This window comes from Lissotriton vulgaris, chromosome 1_1, assembly GCF_964263255.1.
Source record: "Lissotriton vulgaris chromosome 1_1, aLisVul1.2, whole genome shotgun sequence".
NCBI classification, from domain to species: domain Eukaryota; kingdom Metazoa; phylum Chordata; class Amphibia; order Caudata; family Salamandridae; genus Lissotriton; species Lissotriton vulgaris.
The window spans coordinates 485,024,014-485,050,543 of record NC_141685.1 but is presented as its reverse complement, the minus strand read 5'-3'; the positions used below and the strand labels follow the sequence as shown (position 1 = coordinate 485,050,543).

At 47.7% G+C, this 26,530-nt stretch overlaps 1 protein-coding gene across 1 annotated transcript in view; it reads left to right on the top strand.

The window, feature by feature from the left end:
* ANKRD13C (ankyrin repeat domain 13C) overlaps positions 1 to 26,530 on the top strand; it is a 459,935-nt gene that overhangs the window by 372,862 nt on the left and 60,543 nt on the right. Inside the window, exon 11 of the mRNA XM_086953854.1 lies at positions 14,597 to 14,695. Coding sequence (XP_086809980.1) covers positions 14,597 to 14,695 — 99 coding nt within the window. The remainder of the gene's footprint in view (positions 1 to 14,596; positions 14,696 to 26,530) is intronic.

Sequence of the window (26,530 nt, the reverse complement as noted above, 5' to 3'; positions counted from 1 at the left end):
CTCTTTAAATTTCACCTTTCTGATGTCTTGCGATCGTGTTGCCCCTTGCCCAACAGAGTCTGGCAGTGGCAATAGTCAGGAGGTATCTAGTTACTCTATCTGCTTTCTTATGCTCGCCTGATGAAACATTGGTGTTTATATTGCCACTGATGGTGTGTTTTCTCAAAGGTTTGCTTTATTTGAACTACCCAGACTCCATTGCTAGTTTCTCTGTGGGCGTTTAACTCTGTTTTGACTTTATTGATGGCATTTTCATTCGTTTTGATTCACAGTTGCCTGATTCAACTTCTTCCTCAGAGGTTTAAGTTCTGCTTTATGCTGGTCAAGAAGAGACGCACAAGATAGCATTCATGCACATTCCATTAGAGCCCTGACTGCTTCCACAGTTCTTTTCTGAGGTTTCATGGTTACCTACATCTACGAAGCAACTACGTGGTCCTTGTGTTTTAATTCTTTTACAAAGCACTACTGCCTGTTAGTCGTGCAGTGACAGATTCTTTGCCCAAGCTGTGTTGTATGATTTCCTTGGTTACCCTGTGCTACTCAGTCACACCTTTCAGAAAGGTTCTGCAATGGGACTCATAAGGTGAAGAATTTGTCTGAAGATGTATCAGGCCTCGAAAAATCATAGAAATATGCTCTTTATTTTCAATAAAAAATTACTGAAATAAAAAAAAAAGAAATGTTACTAGTCCTTCATGTCTAGTGACTTAAATGATCTACTCAACCTATTTGTAATGCTCTTGACCCATAAGCTGGTTATAAATGGTGTGATCATGGGCAAATACATTTATTGTATTGCCTTACTCTTGATGCTGTAAAGCGCTCTGATACCCCTGGGTCTAGCTAGCGCTATATGAAACATTTAAATAAATAAATATTGATCTGACATTTTCTTCATTATCTATAAGAGCACCTTCGAATGTGCAGGTTTAGCATGTCTGCTGTAGAAAAAACTTGTGTATGATTTGATAGACTAAACTTTCTTTCCAGATATCATACAAATTTAGCCATGGGGGACACGCTCCCCCCCCCCACTTGCCTCGTAGTTCATGAACCGCATTGTCATCAGAGCGTGGGCAGGAATGTTTGTCAAATACGGTTTAAAAACTATCACTTTTAATAAATACATTACTAAAGCATGTAGTGGTAGCACTCATTTGTAATCAGCAGATGTTACATTGAAATGTCCACAAACTTTTTTCCCACGGACATGCGGTTTTACTGATAAAACTGTAGTGTACAAACAATGTTTGGAAATGGAGTTTCAGCTAAAATGTGTCACTTGCTTATCACCAACAAAAGTGTTCTGTTTTGTTTTGCTCCTATTTAACTCTGTGTTTGTATATCACTGCTTAATTATACAACAAATGTGATTTTGTAATTCCTGATATATATTTTGGAATATTTGCAGTATTTATTTACAGGTTATTTATATAAATATTATGTGTTAGAGCAAAATAACTAAATAATGAGTTGTGAGTGGCACACATCCTGTTTTAGCTATGTTTATCCGCGTTTAAACCACCTATTTAAAATGTTTGTGTGCTGTACTAGGCCAGGGAACTGTCTGTCTCCCTTTCTTTGTTAATGTAATATATTTCAAGTAAATGTGTACCTGAATCCTAGTTCGCACAGCATAATGTATTTAACTCGCACATGAAACATAAGTTCATATAACATTTATTTGTATAAACTGAATTAAGTATTCTTTGAAAACACACGTATTTGTTATATCATGATTCAACTTTTTATGTGTACCAACAATGAATGTATTGCAGTATCATAGAAAAATAACTGACCTCTTCAGACAGCTCACTTGATAAAAACCTCCAACTCTAGTAAGAGAGAGAAAAATAAACCTCATTTTCCAAGCAGTGATTAGTTAAAAGACAAACTGACGTTTGACCTCTTCCCTTGAACAGACAGTAAATGTGTCGAGATAAAAACAAGATTTAATGGCATCTTTATTGCTCATTCACTTTCTGAATGAAAAGAACACCTGTTCCTTTCCAGCCTAAATATACTCACCAGATGGGACTAGTAGGTGTTAAAAATCGCTCAACCTGATAAAATTGTACTTGCAAATACCAAGGGGCGATTTACTTTTTGAGGCCTGGGTGAAGAAAAATCAATGATTTCAAGTGGATATACATTCCCATTATTCCCTACTCTTCCCCTCTACCAACGAGCCAGTGGTGTGATTAATATGATACCAAAGTATACAAAAATGTTACATGTCATTTATGTTGATGTTGTGGCTGTTTAGATTCCTTTCCGCACACCTTGATGAGGAGCAGAAATAATATCAGGAACTGACATAAGTGCTTTGGTGTGCGCCTGTTCACTTATATACGTGAGGTCACCAGATTAGAAGTCACGGATGGAGCCACGTGGACAATCAGGCTGTACCCTAAAACCATTGTTGGTAATACGTTTTGTGGGCAATTCTGAAACCTGGAGACCATAGTCATAAGATGAGAAATCTGTATAAAGGTTTTGTATCTGCCAGAAATATGGTTACAGAAGATAAGTAACTTTTTCTTTTGGCTCATAATGTGGCTAACATAGTTTGCAAGGTGACTGTATGGCGCTCCTAAAGCAGTCACAGCGAGATGCAAACTCTTGTCACCGGTGCCATCACCTCTCAGTACTTTGTAGACTTGCAGCTGTTCTTCTAGTTATGTCAGGTGAATGACATTTGACAATTAGGGTACATCAAGATCCTATCAGTACATACAGAAAGCAAGAAGACTCGCTTGTGACGTGACTGATTACCTTTCTTCAACCCTTTTTCAGGATTATGGAGGGTATTTTTTGAAAGTATGCCTTCCAGTGATGCAGGCTGACAACAGGGCACTAACCCTTGTGTCCACAACACTGATGGGAGCACTGTTTAATCTTTGAATAGTTCGGAGTTTAAATAAGTTTACAAGAAAGTAGGTTTGCACACTCCTTCTCTAGCTTCTTGGAAGCAATGGGGTTAGTGGATGGTTGGAGAACGCACCACCCCGCCAACATTCAGCACACCTTCCATTCTGGGGCTCATGACAGCCTATCTTGCTTGAACTATATAATTGTCCCGGCCCCACAGGTTACGGATATCCACGAGATACGGCATCTAACTAGGGACATTTCTGACCACTTCCCCCTCTGGATCCACATTGTTCTCGACCACTCACAGGCTGGACGCGTTGCCCCCATTATCCCCTGGTATCTAAAAAGCCCGAAAATACGCAAAAACCTGATCAAATCCATTGACAGCTACTTTTTAGAAAACGACCATACTGTTGACTTTCCACAAATGTTATGGGAAGCCTTTAAAACGGTGGGCCGAGGTGGGGCTCTCTCTCTTATAGCGGGATCCAAAAAAGACAAGCTAAAAGACATCTCCGATGTTGAGCAAGGGATTTACCATCTTGAGCAGGACGTTCATTCTGATCCGCCATCGGATGCGCTACATAGACTACGTCTACGACAACGACGAAAACAGGGTGCTGGTTACCGACCGTGCTAAGCTACTGGGGCAAGACAGACTGGGGCGACTTTACGACTGGGGAGATAAGCCGGAGAAATTAATCGCCTCCCTGGACAAAAAGGAATATGCCAGTAGACTTGTCCCTGAACTAACTGGCCCTGGAGGATCACCCATAACCGATCCCCAAGACCTAGTCGACCAGTTTGCCATGCACTTTCACAAAGTCTACAGCTCCGTTGCACCATATTCCGAGGCGGACTCTTCCGAACTCCTAAGAGATATCGCCCTCCCAGTGCTGTTGGACGGTGAACGGGCATTCATGGACAGTGCCCTCACCACTGACGAAATAGCGACCACAATCTGAGCGCTTCACTCTGGCAAGGCTCTTGGCCCGAACGGCATCCCGATTGAACTCTACAAGCTCCGTCCGGACAAATTAGTCCTACACCTGAAATCTATGTTCGAAACCCGCCTAGAACTCTGGTCACTTCCCCGTGATCAAAGAATTGCAACCATTGTCGCAATTCATAAGGAAAAGAAACCCAAAACAGACTGCGCCTCCTATCGTCCTATTTCGTTGCTTAATGCTGAACCTACAATCTTGGCCAGAGTGCTTGCAAACAGGCTGCTTAAGGGGGTAAGCGGTCTGGTACACCCGGATAAATGGGGGTTCATGCCCAGGAGAAGCGCTGCTTTGAACCTGCTCAGAGTCCATGGGGTCCTGGGTAGGGCGCCAACAATCCGTGAAGATGCAGTCATTGTCTCCCTTAATGCCACCTCTTCGCTGTGCTCATAAAGTTAGGGTTTGAGCTGGGTTTCTGCCGGTGAGTGCGCTTATGGTACAGCCTCCCTATGGCACAGGTAGTTGTCAATAACAAAAAAATCGGAAACCTTTTTACTTAGCCGTGGGACCCGTCAGGGATGTCCCTTCTCTCCCTTGTTATTTGCCTTGGCCCTCGAGCCCCTCGCGGTTTGGATTTGTCAGGACTTAATGATTTGTGGTATGTGGTGGTCGGCAGGTTGGGAGGATCGTATCTCCCTATATGCTGACGACATTCTTCTATATCTTACATCCCCCAAACGGTCCCTTATCACTGTATTTGACATCTTTACCATCTTTGGCAGATATTCCAGGTTTTGTATAAATTGGCAGAAATCTCTCCTATACGTCCTCTGAAGAGACCACCCCTAATCCCTTGAAACTGCCCCATCCCAATAGTTTCAGAAGGTTTCAAATACCTGGGTATATTCATCTCGCTTGATAGCTCACTCCGATTCGCCCGCTACCTTGTTTCCCCGCTGCAAAGGCTCAAACGTGATATTGCCAACTGGAAATCACTCCCACTCTCTTTATTGGGAAAGGCTGCCCTTTTTAAAATGATGTCCCTGCCCCGACTCCTCTATGCTCTCCAGAACTAGCCTGACCCTGTCCCAAACTCATACTTCAAAGAAATAGAGGGGCTACAGTGGGACCTTCTTTGTGATGTGAGACCACGTATCACCTTACCAAAACTTACGCTCAGCTGGTATGATGGTGGCATCGGCTTGCCCGACATCAAAAAATACTATTGGGCAGCACATGTTACAACAATAAACCATTGCACCTATGGGCAGCCCGACAACCCGGGGTTCAACATGGACCGATTGATCCTCAAAAATGGATCCCACAACCGAGCCCTATACGCTAAACTGAACAGGTATCCACGTACTAGTCCCAATAACCACACAGTCAAGATCTAGCATTCGGCGCCACATCATTAGGCTGGAGCAATAAACTGACTCTTGACACGCCCCTGTGGGACTCCCAGAGGCTGGGTGACTTGGGCAATTGCAAAGGATTTGATAGGATCTTATCGCAGCCGCGGCCCTCCGGCAAAACCCCTCAGCTGCCGCCATCACCGGCGTGCACACAGGCCACGCCCCCTCGAGGCCACGCCCCCTTGCCCTATAACTGGCGCTGAATACGAGCGTCCAGTCAGAACCTTCACTCCTGAGGCGGAAGCCGGGAGCTTTTTAAAACTGCTTAGCTTTCTTGAAACTTTTCACTTGCGAGTCACAAATTGTTGTTTGGTGCTTTTAAAAACGACTTACCAAGCATCTCTGTCGCTCGCTGGTACACCGCGCTGCGGATCTTATCGCAGCCGCGGACCTCCGGCAAAACCCCTCAGCTGCCGCCATCACCGGCGTGCACACAGGCCACGCCCCCCCCTCGAGGCCACACCCCCCTTCACCCCACCACCTTCAATAAATCATGTGTATGTGGAGGAAGCGCAGCGGACGAGCGCAGCGGGCGCGACGATTGCGCGCCAAAGGCGCGCTTAAGGCAAGCTCGTCTGCGCTCGTCCGCGCCGAGACCGGGCCTAGGGCCTACACCCCAAACCGCAAAACCCAGGCAGTACAGTGCCGCAAATCTCCGGGAACTAAGGCTCCATCAAAAGAAGTGCAGCCAGCATCCGCTTCACGCAGAACAACTCCCACAAACCTGCAATATCTGCAAATCGACCCTCAAACCCCAGCGGGCCTTAGACCAATCCCACGAGTACCGCATGTTCATGCTAAATTGCAGGTCCCTACCTAAACATAGGGAGGAATTTGCACTCCTGATGTAAGAACGTATGCCTGACATTGTCTTCCTGACGGAAACTTGGCTCACCTCAGACTCCGACCCGGCCCTGGTCACAGCCCTTCCACCTGGCTTCCAAATCTCTCGTCAGGACCGGCCTGAAGGTAGAGGAGGAGGCTTAGCAATCATCTACAAAGAGCAGTTCCTCTGCCGAGTCATCCCAGAAACCATCCCGGACTGCGAGAGCCTAGCCTTCAGCCTCGAACTCTCCCCTAACAACTGCTTCTCAGGAACTCTCATTTACCGCCCCCCCGGTTCCTCCAAGCAATTCCACAACCAACTGGCATCGATTGTGGCCGACGAGCCAGTACCTCCTCTAACTTCACCCTGCTAGGTGATTTTAACTTTCACTTTGACTCTGTAGCAGACCATACGGCAACCACACTTACAGATGACCTAGCAGCGCTGCAATTACACCAATCTGTCAGCTCCCCAACCCACGTTAAGGGTCACTTGCTGGATCCAGTATTTAGCAACTGCGTAAACCTGGAAACTGGTCTACCTATCCCCCTCCCATGGACTGACCACCTATTGGTCCCCTTTTCATGGACCATACCTAGGCCCTTAGCCGTCAGACCCACAGTAAGAATAGCCAGACCCTGGTCTCGCCTTTCAACCAAAAATGGACCACCAAATTGGCCAGCAACCTACCTCTTCATAATGAGGACCCATGCCTCGCAAACCAGACATACGATGAATGGATCACCCAATCACTCGATCACTCCCTACCCAAAAGAAAAACCACAACTAAACGTCCCCACAAGTCCGCTCCCTGGTATTCAGAAGCCCTTAGAGCAAAGAAACGCCAGTGTAGGCAAGCCAAAAGGAAATGGCGTCTGGACTCCTCACCAGGAAATAAAACTCAATACCGAAAGCTAATCAAAGAGTACAAAGAAGAAATCATAGCCAGCCAAGCAGCACACTTCTCTAACAAAATTATTTCAGCCAAATCAAAACCTAGAGAAATTTTCCAAATCGTGAAAAACCCTACTAAACTGCCACCTAGCCTGCTTGAGACCAAAGCCAGAGAACACTGCAACAAGATGGCAGACTTGACTTCTTCCTCCAAAAAATCAATAAAATCTATGAATCCTTCCCCTCCGTGCCCACCACCCCCCCAACTCAGATCAATTCTACCCTGACACCTCCTCCCACACTGAACCACTTCCCCCCCTCAATCTTGCGACCCTAGAATCCGTGGCACGGAAAGTCAAATCAGGCTCCCCTGACGACCCAGCCCCGCCAGACATCGTTATGTCAGCTTCCCAAGTCACTCTGCCCATCATAATGGACCTCCTAAACTCTTCCATCACCGCCGGCATAGTCCCGCCGGGATGGAAACGAGCCATGGTCCGAGCCCTGCTAAAGAAACCTAGCCTGGACCCCTCAGACTTCAGCAATTATCGGCCAATCTCTCTACTGCCCTGGCTGAGCAAAATCCTAGAGAGACACATCAACGGCCAACTGGTCGCCTACCTAGAAAACCATCATTTGTTGGACCCCACCCAAACAGGCTTCAGACCAAAGCTTGGAACCGAAACCGCGCTCCTCATGGTCACCGAGGAATCCAGAACCATCCTGGACCAAGGAGGATCAGTGGCAGTGATCCTCCTTGACCTAAGCGCGGCCTTCGACACGGTCGGCCATGACATCCTGCTGGACCGTATGTCTAATATCGGCATAAAAGACATAGCATGGCTATGGTTCAAGTCCTTCTTGAAGGACAGATCCTTTCAGGTATTCGACGGCGAGTCAATATCTACTAGCAGACCATTAAGATGCGGGGTACCACAAGGCTCCTCATTAAGCCCGGCGCTCTTCAACATTTATATGAGGCCACTGGCTGAGGTTGTCCGTCAGTTTGGAATTAAGATCATTTCCTACGCTGACGACACTCAGCTGGTGGTCTCATTGGCGCAGGAAGCTAAAATGCCAAAGAGAGGAGGGCTCAGAAAATGTCTAGAGGAGGTAAAGAGCTGGATGTCCTCCTCATCACTCAAAATGAACGGGGACAAAACAGAGCTAATGCTTCTGGGCCCTGCCGACCCTGGATCTTTTAATGCTCTATGGCCACCCTGCTTGGGCAACTCCCCGGCCCCCAAGGACAACATCAAGAGCCTGTCTTTTGGCACCCAAGCCACCAAACTCTCAGCTACCTGTTTTGGCCTCCTTAGGATGCTAAGGAAGGTCCTCCATCTTTACCCATGGAAGCCAAACAGGTAGTCATCCAGGGCCTGATTCAGTCCCGCCTGGACTTCAACAACGCCCTCTACCTTGCTGCCCCAGAATATACATTGCGGAAACTTCAAACTGTGCAGAATTGTGCAGCCCGCACACTACTTCAGCTCCCTCGTCGACAATCCGTCAAAGCCGGTCTGATCAAATTACACTGGTTACCAGTTCGCCAAAGAATCCACTTCAAAGCCATGTGTATCGCGCACCAGGCCTTCTGGAAAATAGGCCCCCTCATCACCCGTAACCTAGTCACCCACTACCAACCTACCAGGAATCTTCGATCAAACCAGGCCTTCATGGCCACAACACCCAGAATAAAGAAGGCCAGAACTGGCGGTAGGACCTTCACCCACAATGCCTCCAAGACGTGGAACACCCTGCCCCTTCATCTGAGAGCCAACCCCAACCTCTCCTCATTCCGGAAACAGCTCAAAACATTCCTCTTCAACTCCCCTCAGTAATGCTCCGACAGTCCCCCCGGCTCCATCTCTCCCCTCTGTTGTTTCTTAGCGCTTGGACGCCCCCGGGCAGCAATCGCGCTCTACAAATCCACATACAAATACAAATAGGTGGGACCTAATTGTCATCTCCTACATTAGAGACCTTTGGGACAAAAATGACGTGAAGACCTTTGACACCCTTCAGCGACAGTACAAAATGGCAGAGTCAGAGCGTTTTCGTTACTTGCAAATCCGACAAGCACTGCGCACAGCATTGCCCTGTTACTTTTCCCCGCCAGAATATTCCCCATTAGAATACAGATTACTCGATGGCCACCTTCCTGAAAAGGCTATTTCTTTGACTTATAGAAAACTCATTACCAACATAGAAGATCCCCTACTGTCCCTATTAGAGAAATGGCTTGGAGATGGGATCGAATTAGTTGATAAACTGGCAGACGGCAGTGTCCTCCACCAAACTGTTGCCATTCCAGTGCATCTTCGCCTGGTGCAACTAAAAATATGACATAGAATTTACATCACAGTCCCCCAATTGACACATATGGGTGGTCCATCAGACGGGTCCTGTAGGAGGGGGTGCACCCACAACGGCACGTTCATACACATCATATGGCATTGCACCCAATCTAGGAGTACTGGCGCAAAATTCACGAAACAATGGGCGAAACACTAGAAATTGAAATTAAACCAGAGGCCCCTAGATGCCTCCTCAACATCTGGGAACCCACTGACCTCACGCATACGCCAAACAATGGGTCACACTGGGCTGTATGATTGCTAAGAGAAACATCACCCAACTCTGGGGGGCGCCACATGCTCCTAAAGTTGCGGATTGGAAGAAAGATCTTGATTGGTGTATGCTAAGAGAAAAGACCATGTACGCAGCTCGGGGATGTCCCCGACAGTGGTCTAAGATTTGGGCTCCATGGAATGAATATCAAGGCAAATATAGGTGCTCCCCCTGTGATCCTGATTGTGATGATCCCCCCTCCCCGTGATTTCCAATCATTATCCTACTGTAGTTGTGTTTGCCTTGATTTCGCTGTGCCTCCTGTTATTGACCTATGTGGAATTGTACCCCTATGTCGAGTATGTTTAATAAAAAGATTTATAAAAATAAAAGAAAGTAGTTTTACTGGTTATCGCATCTGAAAGAAGAGCCAGTTAGTTGCAGGCTTTATCGAGTTTAGAATGGTTTTCAAGATTTTCTTCAGAGATCTGGTGAGTTGCTGATCTCTTTATATTATTTTCCCTAACAATCTCCTCACCGAAGATCTGCATGACTTAAATAATCATAAAACTGTAGTGGGTGAAATGCACCACTCTTGGCCGGGGCTGCAGACCGTGCCTCACATACTGAAGGGGGAGAGAGTCACATTGGTTGAGTACCCCCCAGGCCGATTGACGTAGGCATTATACAGAAGCCGGCCTAAAATAGATATAACTGTGCAAACACTGAACTCCCAGGCCAAGTAAGTGAGGAGATAGAATCTGGCAAAAAAATGACTTAGCTGCCACAGTGGGTTAATTGCATGAGGTGATCTGGGTTGGCAATAGCACTGGAGACCTTGGGCGCGATCTGACACTGGCTCTGCCTGTTGAATCACAGAGGTCTGTCATTTGTGGGCACAGTGCCGGAAGTGCAGGCGCAGCGATGGCGCAACCTCCGTCGGTGGCCAACCTGCACCCCATTTTCGCAGCCAAGACACAATGCTGCACCTAGCGCGTTAGAAGAAAGATCTCAACTATATGGGGTTTGTTATCCTTTTTCCCGACTTTACTGTGGCTGTCCAGGCAGCGAGGAGAGAATACCTACCCATAAAACATCCACTTCAGAAGGATAATATACCTCATGCCTACAGATCGATTATGAAGGTCAATAAAAGATCTGCGCAATTCCGAAGGCAGCCAAAGATTTCCTGAAGTCAGTCGCGCGTCAAAAATGAAACCAACAAACAGTGGAAGAAGAGGACTCCGACAAGTAATACAGACCTGGAGCATTAATTATTGGGAAAATTGAACATACTGGGCCAAAGCACACAGGAAGTGATGAACGGGACTAGTCCTCCATCTCCTGCCGCCACCACCCATAACTGGCAAATAAGTATGTCCAGCCACCTCCGCACCACAGGAGGAATAATGGGAATCTGGCTGCCCTTGCGAGGGTGTACCCCGACTGATCTGATAAGTATACTGACTATTGGAATTGTTGGTATTGTTAATAGTAAGTTCTCTTAGTTTTTTTGGGATCGTGTCTTGGGCATGATTGGGATGCTGAAGTGGGTGGGCGTGGATTGGGGGGAAAGTTATGTTTTCCATTAGTATTATCATAGCTCACCAACACCAGACGTAGCAGACATATACATGTTCAAATTGCAAACTGCTCAAGTCCCATCCATGAACCTAGATGGTTAACAACGGATCCTGTAACATTGATAATATATCATGGAGTGGTGTGGAAGACCCGTACGCAGAGAAAGGCCCGGGACCAGGGTTCAATTCCCAACGCGGCAGAGTCGTGGACCAGGGTCAAACTGACTCGATAATTCTCGCCTCGGTGCCTACTCTAACCAGGAAGCACACTCTGCAACTCTGGGCATTAAGCTTGCCTCATCTCTACAACGGTCCCCCACAGGCGCCGGGGATGCCTTGTTTCACCTTGGAGATACCCAGAAAGGGACCATCTCACAGGGAAAACCAGGACTCCCAGCGGTCTTCAGCGCCAGGATACTCCTTGGAGTCACAGTGCGCTTTACAAGTACACCCACATTTACATATCTCTTGTAACTTGGATTATAAGAGGTCTTAATGACCCCAGGAAAATAAGACCGGTTATAGCCTACCTCAACCGACACCATATTCAAATCTGGCTCCTCCACGAAACACACCTGTCGAAGGGCACAGATGCAAAGGTGGGCACCCAGTGGGTGGAGATTTGACTGGCCTCCACGGAGGCTACAGGAGTATTGACTCCAATTTAAAAAGGCCACCATTTGTGGTTACACATACAATTACAGATGACCACGGTCGATATACTATACTCAAAGGCAGTTTATACGGCATGTCACTCACAATCGTAAATGTTTACGATCCGAATGTAGATGATCCTGCATTTTACGTAGACCTATGGAATGTGCTGCGCTCTCCCAAGGTTCGAAATAATATAGGGTGGGACCTAAACACACGTCTTGATCCAAGTAAAGAAAAATTTGCTCCGCATGGCGGACATAGCAGGCATTTGGCCTGAATTATAAGTGAGGCTTTGGAGGAATTCAATATGGTAGACCTGTGGAGAATCTGCAATCCAGACCAGTTGGCGGGTACTCCCACTTCATCGGTCTATGGCACCTGGTCCTGACATGAGCGAAGTGGAATACCGCACACCGTGAAGAACACCATACCCTGCACCTCTTCGCTTGGCAGGCTTTGGGTGCCAGAGCTAGCAAACTCCTATTATATGCCCCATCACTCCCCATAGGGCACCACCCAGCCCTATCAGTTACACAAGAACAGGGAGCCCTTCGGTATTAAAACAGGCAGGAATAGACAAGATGAGTGATGTATATCCAAAGGGATCATTTTTAACCACTGACAATTTACATTCTATACAGAACAAAACGCCACTATTCACATTCATATATTATTGACTTCGTTCAGCTATGCAGGGACTGTACCCTTAATTTCCAGAGGAACCTTCTTACCAGCCCCACACAGTGTCAGTTAGTCACCAACCAATACAAGACGGCTCTGGAGGAGAATCTACAAACTCCCATTAGAGCCCTCGAGCACTGGAATGAAGTGTTAGTCCCTCAGATAACACTGGAGTAATGAGAGTTATTTTGTGGTTTGACAGAGTTATTAACATCCAACTGTAATGTATGTATTATTCAGTTTGAATAGATATAGTAAAAATATTATACACCAGCTAGACTGCACACGTATGGTCTCAAAGACAATGATTTATTTCAGGGATGTGGGCGGGAAGAAGCAGATTTTGTACACCTGGCACGGCATTGTGTATTTATAAGGGACTACTAGGAAACTGTGGTTCAAGACCTGAGATCTATGACCTCAGAGGAGATCAAATATAACCCACATGTGTGCTTATTAGGCCTGATTCCGAATTTGAAAGATGGATACCCAAATGTGTAGCAGTAGCGCTGTTACTGCCCAAAAGACTGGTAGCGATGTATAGGGGTGAAAGATCAGCTCCTAAGCACAAGCACTGGGTCCAAGACATGGTATATTGTAGGATGAACCTGGATCTATATGCTGAAGTACTTCCGGCAACCTCCAGACCAAAGGAATTATGGGCCCATTAATCGAACATTTGAGGGAATGGGTTCTTTCTGAACCAGATAAAATGCAATAGACACAAGCATGGAATAGGCTGGTAGCTGAGTAAGGGAGAAAAAAGGTACGATCATGTAAAACCAGAATGTATGAACAATAGAGATGATAAAGGTGTTGCTATGGTACTTGTTAATCATATGTGCTGAAATATGATGATTTTAAAAATCTCTCAATCTCCCATCAAGTTAATAGTATCCTTGGCTTTGTCATAGCTAGTACCCACATCTAAGGGATTAGTTTAATATTGGGTGTCTGGAGTCCTAATATATTACATTGGCACAGCAAGCATTTCAGATAGATGTACTACCGGTCCCCTTCCAGAGCTGGGCATCCTCCAAGGAAAGACTGTTTCAAAGCAATGAATCATATGATCTATCGTAGCATGCACCTACTGAAAACAAAAGCCACACATACCAAGATATGTTAAACATTGTTGTAGAGAGCAGTGCATGCCTTCACTAAGCATTAATGCTTTGGTGCGAATGGCAAATGGAAAACTAGAGTTTGTTTGACTTAGTTTCCACATTCCAGGCAGATTCCTTGCATTAGTCTACTCTTAAGTGTGTGAATCTTTGAACAATCAATAGTGATGGAGAAAATAAAGTTATATCGAACTGGTTCTCCATATGTGGTATATTGCTTTCACGTGCATTTAAAGCTACCGCATTAAGTATAAGATGCCTTTTTTGAGGACCAGGAATAGGCCTCCATCCAGTACACAGAAAACATGACAGTAAATATAACATTGAAAAAAAGAGATGTCCCTTTGTAGTGAAACTGTTACATTTGTAACCATGGATTTTCAACTCAAAATAAAGATTATTATAAGTCTTGTTCATCCATGAACCACAGTTAAAGGTAAACAATGTATAGTTTATTCAAATTATTATATATAGTACTCTTAAGTGGTTCATCCTTCTCCAGTCACAGAACTCGTTCACCATTTTGTCTGTTCAGTTTAAATACCCCTCTTGTGTGCATTCAGACAAATGCAAGGAACTATGGCTTTAAACTTTAGGCTGGTATGTGAAGAAATTGGCTTGTGGGGTCCAAATTGGCATGTGGGGGCCCCACGTTCTTGTCTCTTACTAGTGTCGCATCATATTCTTCATGACCATAATCAACAGAGAAAGATGTCCCATAAGTATGAATGAAGAGGCTGCAGGACAGAGTACAAATACTTTTATCAAAGTTCAGTGGCTGGTTTAAAGTATGATATATACATTCAAACATAAGACATGGGAATATTTTAGAAAACGATAAATGATTTAATTACCAATGACAATTGAGCAGTTTGATTTCTAGTGAAGACTAGATCCCTTCGCGTTTCCACATCTATACAGTGTACAGTATCCTAGTTTGTTTTGTATTCTACTTTACTATTGTGAATTCAGTATGGAAAATAATTAATGTTCATATTTGTGTTTTCATGTCGTCTTTCCTTAGAGCTCCTCACCTGGGCAGGGAACTGGTCTGCAAAGAAAGTAAAAAAACATTTAAAGCAACAATCGCCATGAGTCAAGAGTTTCCCCTAGGAATTGAATCGTAAGTCTGTCGCCCATATAAATGTTTTTTTTTTTAGGAAATTATTTTTTTATTTGTATGTTAGTATGATTGTTTGGTGCACTCATCAATAAAGGGAAATACAGCTTAAACGTAATGCCATCATATAGCATTAAAACATTTGTAATGCAGCTAATTTACTTGTCCTTATTAAGTTAATAAAGTTACAACAAACCCATAAAGCAATTTTACCATAGATCTCTTTTTTCAGTAATACTTTGAAGATAATTAAGAAATGTAAGACATTCTACTCTGACCATTTCTAGATTGTCATCTGCCTACTTGGTCACACTATTGTAGGTCTGGCTGTGGACCACTTTAGTTGCCTGCAGATGCTCATGTGTACAACAGCCAATAACAAGGAGTAGTTTTGAGTGAACTAGTGAATCAGTATTCCCACGATCTTCTCTGTCTGCCCACCCAGCTTAGTACTAATCCATAGAGCATCCAGAGAAGCCCAATACTAGTATGCACTTTCTCTTGTAACACCAATTGAATAGTTTGGCTAACTGAAAAATAGTTTTACAAAATTGGTGTATGAAAGCCCAACTGTATTCATGGAGAGGTAGATCGCCCAATACAGTGGGGTAACAATCTGCTTCTTGATCATCATCTAATGGTGGTGCATTTTAAAGCAGGTATGCTACCAAACTGGTTGCTCGGCAACCTGGTAGACATTTTATTTTCTTACCTGTTAATTTAAATAAATAGTATTGAAAGAAACTTGTTACAGTGGTAGACCTTGTACTAATACTAGCTGTATTTGTGTTGTCTTTTCTTTGTCCTCTATTCTGCTTTCCCCACCCCACTAGTATTGTTTACCTCTGTCCCCCTGTTTCTCTTGTATTGTGCCCCCTCTCCTTCGGCAAATCAGATTACTAGCTTGCGCAACTCCCAGCACAACTCCTCGGTCTCGGAACTTTACATTTGGTCCACCGCTTGGGTCTTTCCACCTAATTATTTTGATCTGTGTTGTGAGGCAAGACTAGCTAGCTTGGTTCTTTGTTAGAGGTGGGTGAAGAGAGGGGAGGATGAGAAGTGCTGCCAAAGAGCTGGGGCTCTTCTCGAAGTCAGACTCCTATTTCGCAGGTCCAGGTCTATGGGGGTGCAGGTGTGTGCTAGGGTTTCCTTGGATTCAGAGAAAGAATGCAGAAAGTACTGTAGATGTTTGTTGAATTGGGTGCTAGGTGACTAGATGCTTGCACCCTTCAACAGATTATTGCTGTCCCAGGAAATGCCTGATTCTCGAAGTATGCGAGAGAAGGGTTGTGTTCTAGGTGCCTACAGTTTACATTGTTTTCTATCATTCTATACTAGTCTGTTCCTTTGGCTAGGTGGGGAGTCTACCAGTCCCTTTGGCATAGACTGGACAAGGAGAGATCTGGGGATAGTCGTGGTCCTGGGCAGATGGTCAGTTTTCTGGCCTGGAGTGGACCGCTTGCTTCAGAAGGTGGGTTGGCATGGATGGTTGTGGTATGTGTATCTGGAAATAGTGGGAGGAGATTACAGCAGGGGGTTGGTGGTGGTCGTAGTGTTGGTGGCAGGGTGGGTTGTTCAGTGAAAGAATGATCTGCTGGCCCAACAGAGTACATTTGGGAGGCAGAGAAGGATGAGGATGGATGGATGATTGGTGGCTTCTCTGCATGTGATCCTTGTCAACAGTGTGCCTACAGAAAGCAGATTTGGAGGGGATGCTTTATCTTCAAGGCCCTAGTGGTGTGCAGTCTGTATTCAGCATAGAAGAATGAGCCTATCAGGGCAGGCATCACCGGATGGGGTCTGTCTTTTTGGCCAAGGAGGAAAGCCAGAGATGGCATAAACCATTGTGGATATTTGGCTTTTGGGACCGCATTCGACCAGTGATGGGTCAGCAATTTAGAATGCTGTGTTGGATAGTTAAGAAGTGTATCGTTATCTGGATGCATGTCCCTGAGTCCACCTGATTTAGACCTTGAGGAAGGGAGGAGTGCATGGTCATGGTAGCTTCTATGACCTTGGGAAACCTGTCAGAGTTGTTGTTGGAAAGGGTGATAGCCCTGTGGTTTGCAATGAGGAGCCCACCACTGCTGTTTCGGTTTCTGGAGCTGCTTGTTGATTTATCCCAGTAGAATGATTTCTGACTTTTAACCTCCTGGCCTGGACCCAATATGTCTTCACAGATTGCTACACTCCACTTGGGTGTCTACCTCACGGTGCCGCTGTAGAGCCAGATAACCAGGCTAGCAGAGCCGCTGTAGAGCCAGTGAACCTGGTCAGCAGAGCTGCTGTAGAGCCTTAGAACTAGGTCAGCAGAGCCGCTGTAGATCCAGAGAACAGGTCAGCAGAGCTGCTTTAAAGCCAGAGAAGCAGGGCAGCAGAGCTGGTGTAGAGCCTGAGAACGAGGTCAGAAGAGCTCCTCCATGGCTAGAGAACTGGGCAAGAGAACCAGGTAAGCAGATCTGCTCTAAAGCCAGAGAACCTGGTCAGCAGAGCTGCTCTACAGCAAGAGAGCCAGGTCAGGAGAGCTGCTCTAGAGCCCGAGAATCAAGTCAACAGAGCTGCTGTAGAGCCAGAGAACCAAGTCAGCAGAGCTGCTGTAGAGCCAGAGAACCAAGTCAGCAGAGCTGCTGTAGAGCCAAAGAACAAAGTCAGCAGAGCTGCTGTAGAGCCAGAGAACCAAGTCAGCAGAGCTGCTATAGAGCCAGAGAACCAGGTCCGCAGATCTGCTGTAGAGACAGAGAACCAGGCTAGCAGAGCTGCTCTAGAGCCATAGAACCAGGACAGCAGAGCTCCTGTAGAGCCAGAGAACCAGGCCAGCAAAGCTCCTGTAGAGCTAGAGAACCAGGTCAGCAGAGCTCCTGTAGAGCCAGAGAACCAGGTCAGCAAAGCTCCTGTAGAGCCAGAGCACCAGGTCAGCAGAGCTCCTGTAGAGCCAGAGCACCAGGTCAGCAGAGCTCCTGTAGAGCCAGAGCACCAGGTCAGCAGAGCTCCTGTAGAGCCAGAGCACCAGGTCAGCAGAGCTCCTGTAGAGCCAGAGCACCAGGTCAGCAGAGCTCCTGTAGAGCCAGAGAACCAAGTCAGCAGAGCTACTGTAGAGCCATAGAACCAGGTCAGCAGAGCTCCTGTAGAGCCATATAACCAGGTCAGCAGAGTTACTGTAGAGCCAGAGAACCAGGTCAGGAGAGCTGCTCTAGAGCCCGAGAATCAAGTCAACAGAGCTGCTGTAGAGCCAGAGAACCAAGTCAGCAGAGCTGCTGTAGAGCCAGAGAACCAAGTCAGCAGAGCTGCTGTAGAGCCAGAGAACCAAGTCAGCAGAGCTGCTGTAGAGCCAGAGAACCAAGTCAGCAAAGCTGCTGTAGAGCCAGAGAACCAAGTCAGCAGAGCTGCTATAGAGCCAGAGAACCAGGTCCGCATATCTGCTGTAGAGACAGAGAACCAGGCTAGCAGAGCTGCTCTAGAGCCATAGAACCAGGACAGCAGAGCTCCTGTAGAGCCAGAGAACCAGGTCAGCAAAGCTCCTGTAGAGCCAGAGAACCAGGTCAGCAGAGCTCCTGTAGAGCCAGAGAACCAGGTCAGCAGAGCTCCTGTAGAGCCAGAGAACCAGGTCAGCAAAGCTCCTGTAGAGCCAGAGCACCAGGTCAGCAGAGCTCCTGTAGAGCCAGAGCACCAGGTCAGCAGAGCTCCTGTAGAGCCAGAGAACCAGGTCAGCAGAGCTCCTGTAGAGCCAGAGAACCAGGTCAGCAGAGCTACTGTAGAGCCATAGAACCAGGTCAGCAGAGCTTTTGTAGAGCCATAGAACCAGGTCAGCAGAGCTCCTGTAGAGCCATAGAACCAGGTCAGCAGAGCTCCTGTAGAGCCATAGAACCAGGTCAGCAGAGTTACTGTAGAGCCAGAGAACCAGGTCAGCAGAGCTACTGTAGAGCCAGAGAACCAGGTCAGCAGAGCTGCTGTAGAGTCACAGAACCAGGTCAGCAGATCTGCTATAGAGCCTTAGAACCAGGTCAGCAGAGGTGTTGTCGAGCCACAATCCAGGTCAGCAGAACCGATTCAGAGCTTGGGAACCAGGTCAGCAGAGCTGCTGTATAGCCAGAGAAGGAGGTCAGCAGAGCTCCTCTGTGGCCAGAGAACTGGGCCAGAGAACCAGGCCAGAGAACCAGGCCAGGGAACCTGGTCAGCAGAGGTGTTGTAGACCCAGAGAACCAGGCCAGCAAGCTGCTGTAGAGCCACAGAACACCAGGTCAGCTGAGCTGCTGTAGAGCCAGAGAACCAGGCTAGCAGAGCTGCTGTAGAGCCAGAGAACCAGGCTAGCAGAGCCGCTGTAGAGCCAGAGAACCAGGCTAGCAGAGCCGCTGTAGAGCCAGAGAACCAGGCTAGTAGAGCCAGAGAACCAGGCTAGTAGAGCCAGAGAACCAGGCTAGCAGAGCCGCTGTAGAGCCAGGGAACCAGGCTAGCAGAGCCGCTGTAGAGCCAGAGAGCCAGGCTAGCAGAGCCGCTGTAGAGCCAGAGAACCAGGCTAGCAAGCTGCTGTACAGCCATAGATGCAGGTCTTCATAGCTGCTGTAGAGCCATATAACCAGGTCAGCAGAACCATTGTAGAGCCAGAAAATCAGGGCAGCAGATCCGTTGTAGAGCCAGAGAACCAGGGCAGCAGAGCCGCTGTAAAACCAGAGAACCAGGGCAGCAGAGCCGCTCTAGAGCCTCAGAACCAGGCTTGCAGAGCCGCTGTAGAGCCAGAGAACCAGGCTACCAGAGCTGCTGTAAAGCCTTAGAATCAGGTCAGCAGAGCTGCTGTAGAGACAGAGAACTAGGTCAGCAGAGCCTCTCTGGAGCCAGAGAACCAGGCTAGCAGAGCCGCTGTAGAGCCAGAGAACCAGGCTAGCAGAGCCGCTGTAGAGCCAGTGAACCTGGTCAGCAGAGCGGCTGTAGAGCCAGAGAACCAAGTCAACTGAGCTGCTGTAGAGCCAGAGAACCAAGTCAGCAGAGCTGCTGCAGAGTCAGAGAACCACTTCAGCAGAGCTGCTGTAGAGCCAGAGAACCAAGTCAGCAGAGCTGCTGTAGAGCCAGAGAACTAGGTCAGCAGAGCTCCTGTAGAGCCAGAGAACCAGGTTCGCAGATCTGCTGAAGAGACAGAGATCCAGGCTAGCAGAGCCGCTTTAGTGCCAATGAACCAGGTCAGCAGAGCTTCTGTAGAGCCTGAGAACCAGGTCAGCAGAGCTCCTGTAGAGCCTGAGAACCAGGTCAGCAGAGCTCCTATAGAGCCTGAGAACCAGGTCAGCAGAGCTCCAGTAGAGCCAGAGAACCAGGTCAGCTGAGCTCCCGTAGAGCCAAAGAACCCGGTCAGCAGAGCTACTGTAGAGACAGAGAACCAGGTCAGCAGAGCTCCTCTGTGGCCAGAGAACCAGGTCAGCAGAGATGCTGTAGAGTCACAGAACCAGGTCAGCAGAGCTGCTGTAGAGCCAGAGAACCAAGTCAGCAGAGCTGCTGTAGAGCCAGAGAACCTAGTTAGCAGAGCTGCTGTAGAGCCAGAGGACCAAGTCAGCAGAGCTGCTGTAGAGCCAGAGAACCAAGTCAGCAGAGCTGCTGTAGAGCCAGAGAACCAGGTCAGCAGAGCTGCTGTAGAGCCAGAGAACCAGGCAGCTGAGCCGCTGTAGAGCCAGAGAACAAGGTCAGCACAGTCTCTCCAGAGCTTGAGAACCAGGTCAGCAAAGCTGCTGTAAAGCCAGCGAAGGAGGTCAGCAGAGCTCCTCTGTGGCCAGAGAACCAGGTCAGATAACCAGGTCAGCAGAGCTGCTGTAGAACCAGAGAACCAAGTCAGCCGAGCCACTGTTGAGCCAGAGAACCAGGTCAGCAGAGCCGCTCTCGAGCCAGACAACCGAGTCAGCAGAGCCGCTCTCGAGCCAGACAACCGAGTCAGCAGAGCCGCTCTCGAGCCAGACAACCGAGTCAGCAGAGCCGCTCTCGAGCCAGACAACCGAGTCAGCAGAGCCGCTCTCGAGCCAGAAAATCATTTCAGCAGAGGTGCTCCATGGCCAGAGAACTGGGCCAGGGAACCATTGTCTCCCAGGAGGTGCTCTCTGGATGAGTGCAGCACACCATTATATTCTTTGGGAATGCCAATTGTGCTTTGTCTGCAAAGCGCCGACTGTCTTTACTAATCAACGTCAACCCCAAGCTTGGATACTTGGCGGTCTCTGAGGCTGGTGCAGTCGTTCGAGGTTGCCTATTCGGGGAGCCTTTATAAAGGAACTTGAACAATTTATGAACACTTTTACATCCCTAGACAAGACCCAATCCTCTATCAAAAAGACTTTACATCTTCGGTTTTCCAGGGGGCCGGGTGTGGCAGGGAATGCTCGTCCGGCCGTGGTGCTCCACAATATGCTCAAGGGCAAGGCTCCAAACGTGACGGTTACCAGGATAGTTCCCATTATGCCACTTTCCACCCTGTCCGTGGTCAACGTTTGAGAGGTAAAGGCAGAGGAGCCAACTCTACGCCCAATTCTGGTTTGTATCAATCCTTCTTAATCACTAAGGGTCGGCTGGCGGGTTTCGTTCCTGCTTGGCACTCTATTACTTCCAACGCCTGGGTCTTACAGACAATTCAATTGTTTTCAAATAGAGTTCTATAGTTCTCCTTCTCAGGGCGTACTTCCCAGACCCATTCAGTTCTTTGCACAAAAGGTAGCCCTGATAGATGCTGAGAATTCTAACCTTCTGTGTAAGGGCGTGATTTGTCCCTTGGTTCCCAATCCACGGGGATTCATCAACAATATCTTTTTGGTGGACAAGCCAAATTGTGGTCAGCAACCCATCATTAACCTCTACGAGTTCAGTGAGTGGCTCGTATACCGCTGCTTCAAGAAGGAGGGCATTCGTCTTCTCCGAGACCGTCCTGTTAAATGGTTTGGCTGGACTTAAAAGACGCCTACCTATCCATCCATTTTTCCTCCGCACAGGTTTATTCAGTTCTTCTGACGCAGCCAGACATACAAGTTTGCCACTCTACCTTTCAGTCTTTCTTCAGCACTCTGCTGTTTCATGAAGGTTCCCAAAACAGCAGTGAATTACCTTCAGGCTCAAGCGGTCCACCTTCTCTTATCTGGACAACATACTGCTCCATGCTCAGTGCCCGCAACAATTGTCTCTTCAATTGCAATCAGTGGTCAACCTGCTGCAGGATCTGGAGGTTTGACATCAACAAGATTCGCTGTTGATTCCCTCACAATCCATTAAGTTTCCGGGTTTTGTAAAGGACTCGACAAAGGTCACTTTGAATCTTCCCCCTCGCAAGGTTTCCAAAATACGACCAGAGTTGGGCAAGACCCTGGCAAGGATTCATGTTTCTTTGAGGCAAATCGCCAGTCTGAGTCTTCTTACCTCCTCTATCCAGGCGATCTTCCTGGGCCCTCTTCATTATCGCGCCCTTCAATGCTTAAAAGCATCACATCTGCGCAAGGGTCTCGCTCACTGACAGCACGTAACCCTCTTGTAGGAAATAAGCTGATGACTTGCTCACATGGAGGCTTGTAATGGTCATGCGATCTTCGATTCTTCCCTGATATAGTCATCGAATAATACGCTAGCAGATTGGAATGGGGCACCAGGTGCAGAGAATTCTCTACAGGAGGTGTTTGGTCTCCCCAAGAGCAGGAACTGCATATCAGTTGTATGAAGCTCCTAGCTGGCTAATTGGAGATCCGTTGCTGTACCAGGGCCAAGATTCAGTCGTGCGCCCTCCTCAAGATGAAAAATGTGTCGGCAGTGCGATATATCAACCACTTGGGAGGCACATGATCCAAGTGCTGTTGGATCTGGCTACCAGTGTTTAGCAGTACTTCCTCCAACACCAGATTTTGATCAGTCGAGTACCCACCAGGGCACCAGAATCAGGCGGCAAACTGCCATTATCACAATTTTCAGCATTCCAGCCTTTGGAAGCTGCACTCAGACATTTTTGTGTTACTCCAACGAACCTGGGCTCCCTTCTCGATCGATCTGTTTGCCTCCCGATTGGACTGTCAGTTACCTTGCTTTTTCAGCTGGATACTGAATCCAGTGGCAGTAGCCAAGTATTCATTCCTGCAGATTGGAGTCCAGAGAAGAGCTATGCATTTCCCCCTTCAGGATGATCACCCGGACATCAGATCAAATAAAGCATGGGGGAGGTGAGGTGGTCATGGTCACGGTCACCCCGACATGGAGTTCTCAAGTATGGTTTCCTGTGCTTCTGGAACTTTTTGGGATTTTTCAATCCGACTCCCCCTGTTTCCGTCGCTCCTTCTGAACCCGGATCGCATCCCGCACCCACTGGTTCTGGAGGAAACTCTCTCTCCTTGAAGACCTGGCAGATTTCAGGGGCTGATTGCCCTTTCGCGAGAGGCTGAGGGCCTACTCGCAAAGGCATGAGCCAGCACAATCAAATGCTACAGGTCAGCCTATATGAGATGGACCGGTTGGTGTGTACGATCTCGTGGGAGCTGACGTAGTCCAGGTGTTGAATTTCTTGGCTGCTCTGGCTTACCTCTCTATGAATACCTTTCATTCAGCCATCTGTGTGGGTCATGTCCCGATCAATGGCTCCCCAGTTGGTGAACATACTTTTGCGTGCAGTCTTGTCAGAGGTATTAGACTTTCTCTTCTGCCAGAACCTCGATATTCTGCCTTCTGAGATCTTGACCAGGTTCTCAATCTATTTGTCCTGGCAGCCGAACAAATTCTTATCCAGGAAGGGGTTTACAGCAAAACCAGTGATGCTTCTCTGTCTTGTCTCATGTAGACGGGTTTTCGATGTTTGAGCCTTGGACATTACAGGTAGAACCTTTGCTCTCTCTGAGAATTACCTCGCTGGCAGCAAATGTACGAAATGCCACACTAGAGTGATATCTTATCCGGCTTTCCCAGATTCTCCACATTGTGCATGGTGCCGTGCCTTAAGGCAAACGAAGATGTCGGAAGAGTTCCGACCTCTGGGTGAGCGCCAACTCCTCATAGCACTCTGCAAACCCCACAAGGCGATCTCCTCCCCTACTATAGCCCATTGGCTGAAGTGGGTGATTCAGGAGGCAGGCATTGATTTAAAGATGTTTGGGGCTCGTTCTGCCCATGGAGCAATGGCTTCTAAGGCCTTCAGTCTGCCACATTTATGATGTCCTCCAAACTTGCATCCACACTGGTCATCAGATTCTACCTTCAAAAGGTTCTATTTCCCGCCAGATCTTGATATGGCTCAGTTGGTGGTAGATAAGCTTTGAACATGCATAATCCTTGCCTCCGGTCCTGAAATAGAATGAAACATTTCCTTGCTTTCGTAACAGAAAGTTTCAATTCTGTTAAGGGCTCTGATGTGAGGATTATCCCACCTTGGGGTTTTGCAATCAGAATCCTTCCCCCCCGTAGCTGATAAGCACCTAGGTTTTCCTAATTTAGAAAAAACGAAAAACATGGAGGAAGATGAAAAGTTTTCTCATTGTATGATTGAACCTTGTTCCTGCCTGTTCTTTGTACCATGTACTGCATAAATGAGTTTGATGATATTCTTTCATCAAGGATGACCTTTAGATAACTACTCTGGTTTCATTTTTCCAGGCTCGGTTTCTGCCGAACAAGATGCTTAATTCTGGACGATCAGCTTGGCTTATGCTTCGAAAAAGAACTGTGGGACTATGTTAATGGTGTATGTGGAGTTCTGATTGGATCTGTGCTGGACTTTAACTATTGGTGCCCACTATTATGATTTTTTTCCTATTCACAACTGTTCATGAGAATACATTTTTCATTTTGGATAGTTATTATCCGTATTAAGCCAGCAGGCTTGTATTTTGTTACATGAACAAGAATTTTGGTATTGACTATCCTTCTTTCCCGCTCCTCCCTCCCCCCTCCCCCCCCCCCCACTTTTCCCCCACCCCACCCCAACCACGACAACCCTGGAGGAGTAAAAGCTTTGCACTCTATTATTATTCTTGCTACAAATCTCTTCGGAAGGTCTGACAGGAACTTGAAAAATAAAACCTAAATACATAATATGTATAGAATAACCTACATAATAAGTATATGGTGTGGGGGCAGAGCTTTACGGCGCCGAAGATGGCCGCCGAGAGTAGAGCTCCCCATTTCAAATACACTATCCTACATATCCTATGTTCACCTGAGACTGTGTTCCCGGAAATCGCTGCTGTGTGCTGCTGAGAGAACCCTCTATCCATTGCGGGGTCCCGGCTGAGAGGCGGACGAGAGACGGCTGTGTGCTGCAGGAGTCCGTGCGGCGTACTGCCAAGGCCGCGAATCCCCGAACTCGAGTTAGACGCCAGCCGACCAGAGTGCTGCAGTGCCGGTCGGCCGCGCCGCCTTGTCCTGATTGGTGCTCGGTGTGCCCCTCCGCCCCTGCCGCTATACACTGGGGACCGCTTGAGGTCAGCGACACCTGCTGCATGTGCACATGGACTGGGAGGATGCAGCTGAGTGCCATATCAGCATGTAGCTGTTACCCCACATAGCCCACACGACTGGCACACCATGGAAAGATAGGCTGGGCGCTATGATGCTTCCTGAGGACTTGACCGTGCCTGTGGGAGGACCTGGCCTGTGTTGCGTGGTACCGCTACTGCGATCGAGGGGAAGACTGTCCCTAGCTCCCCCCACATCGCCTGGCACATTGCGCACTGGAATGCTTGATGGGGCTTGCCTGCATGCACACTGTTTGATGTTTATCGTGGCTGATGGAAGCTGTTTGTTGTACCAGTGGCGGTGACCTGCGCCCCCCCCCCTTGCTCTCTCTGCCACAGAAGCCACTGTTTAAGGACAAATGGTGCTTTGTGCTTTGACTGCCTTCGTGGCTGAGCGCCGCATGCTGTGTGATTCGAATGTGATAAAGGTGTAAGGTTGGTGACACTTACGCTGCCGATATCAAATCACTGTGGGACTACTGCGCGGTTTCTGGTTCTGGGCTCCCACTCCTACAGGGACCTGGTGATTTGAGTATACTTGCTGTTCCCCTTTTTGACTAGGCTTTTGATTGACGTACAGTGCCCTGCCCTCGGTCGTTCGGTCTGTTGCCTCCAGTCCGGGTGGGTGTGACGCGCAGCTATGGGCAGGACGGATAGAACACAGCAAAAACTGTCCTTTGAGCAACACAAACCCAGAGACCGCTCTTGCGCTGCTGATGACACGGAGCAGGATGAGGATAGGGAGCAAACACTACAGGATGGTGATTTAAAATCCATCTTGGTCATCGTGGAAAAAGGCCTGCAGAACTACTAACGGCGTTAGGGACGAAGATAGACACCCTCTCCTATCACATGGACCGGATGTCTGAAGGGTTGGACAAGCAGGTGGAACGCCTTGATATGGCAGAACGGCGTACCTCGGAAATGGAGGAAACACAGTCTGATATGGACAATGGTCATCAGCTTATGGATGGGGCGCTACAGGTACTACTAAACAAGAGGACTTGGAAGCTAGGTCTCGGAGAAGTAACCTATGAATCACTGGCTTGCTAGAATCAACATTTATTGGTAACATGGAGCAGTTCATAGAGAACCTTCTAACTACACTTTTTGGCTCTGATATCTTTTTGCCCATGTTTGTGGTAGAACAGGTGCATCTCTCCTTGGGTCCACGTCCGGCTCCGGGTGCACTTCTGAGACCAATCATAGCAAAGCTACTTAATTATGTTGACAGAGATGCTGTGTTGAAGGCCGCGAGAGAGAAGCAGTCATTACGAAGGGTCTACACTTGCTATATTCCCGGATTCCAGGAGCAGGAGGCACGCCACCAGTTTGTGACACTCAAACAGTTTTGAGAGACCAAAACATTGACTATGCGATGTTCTATCCAGCT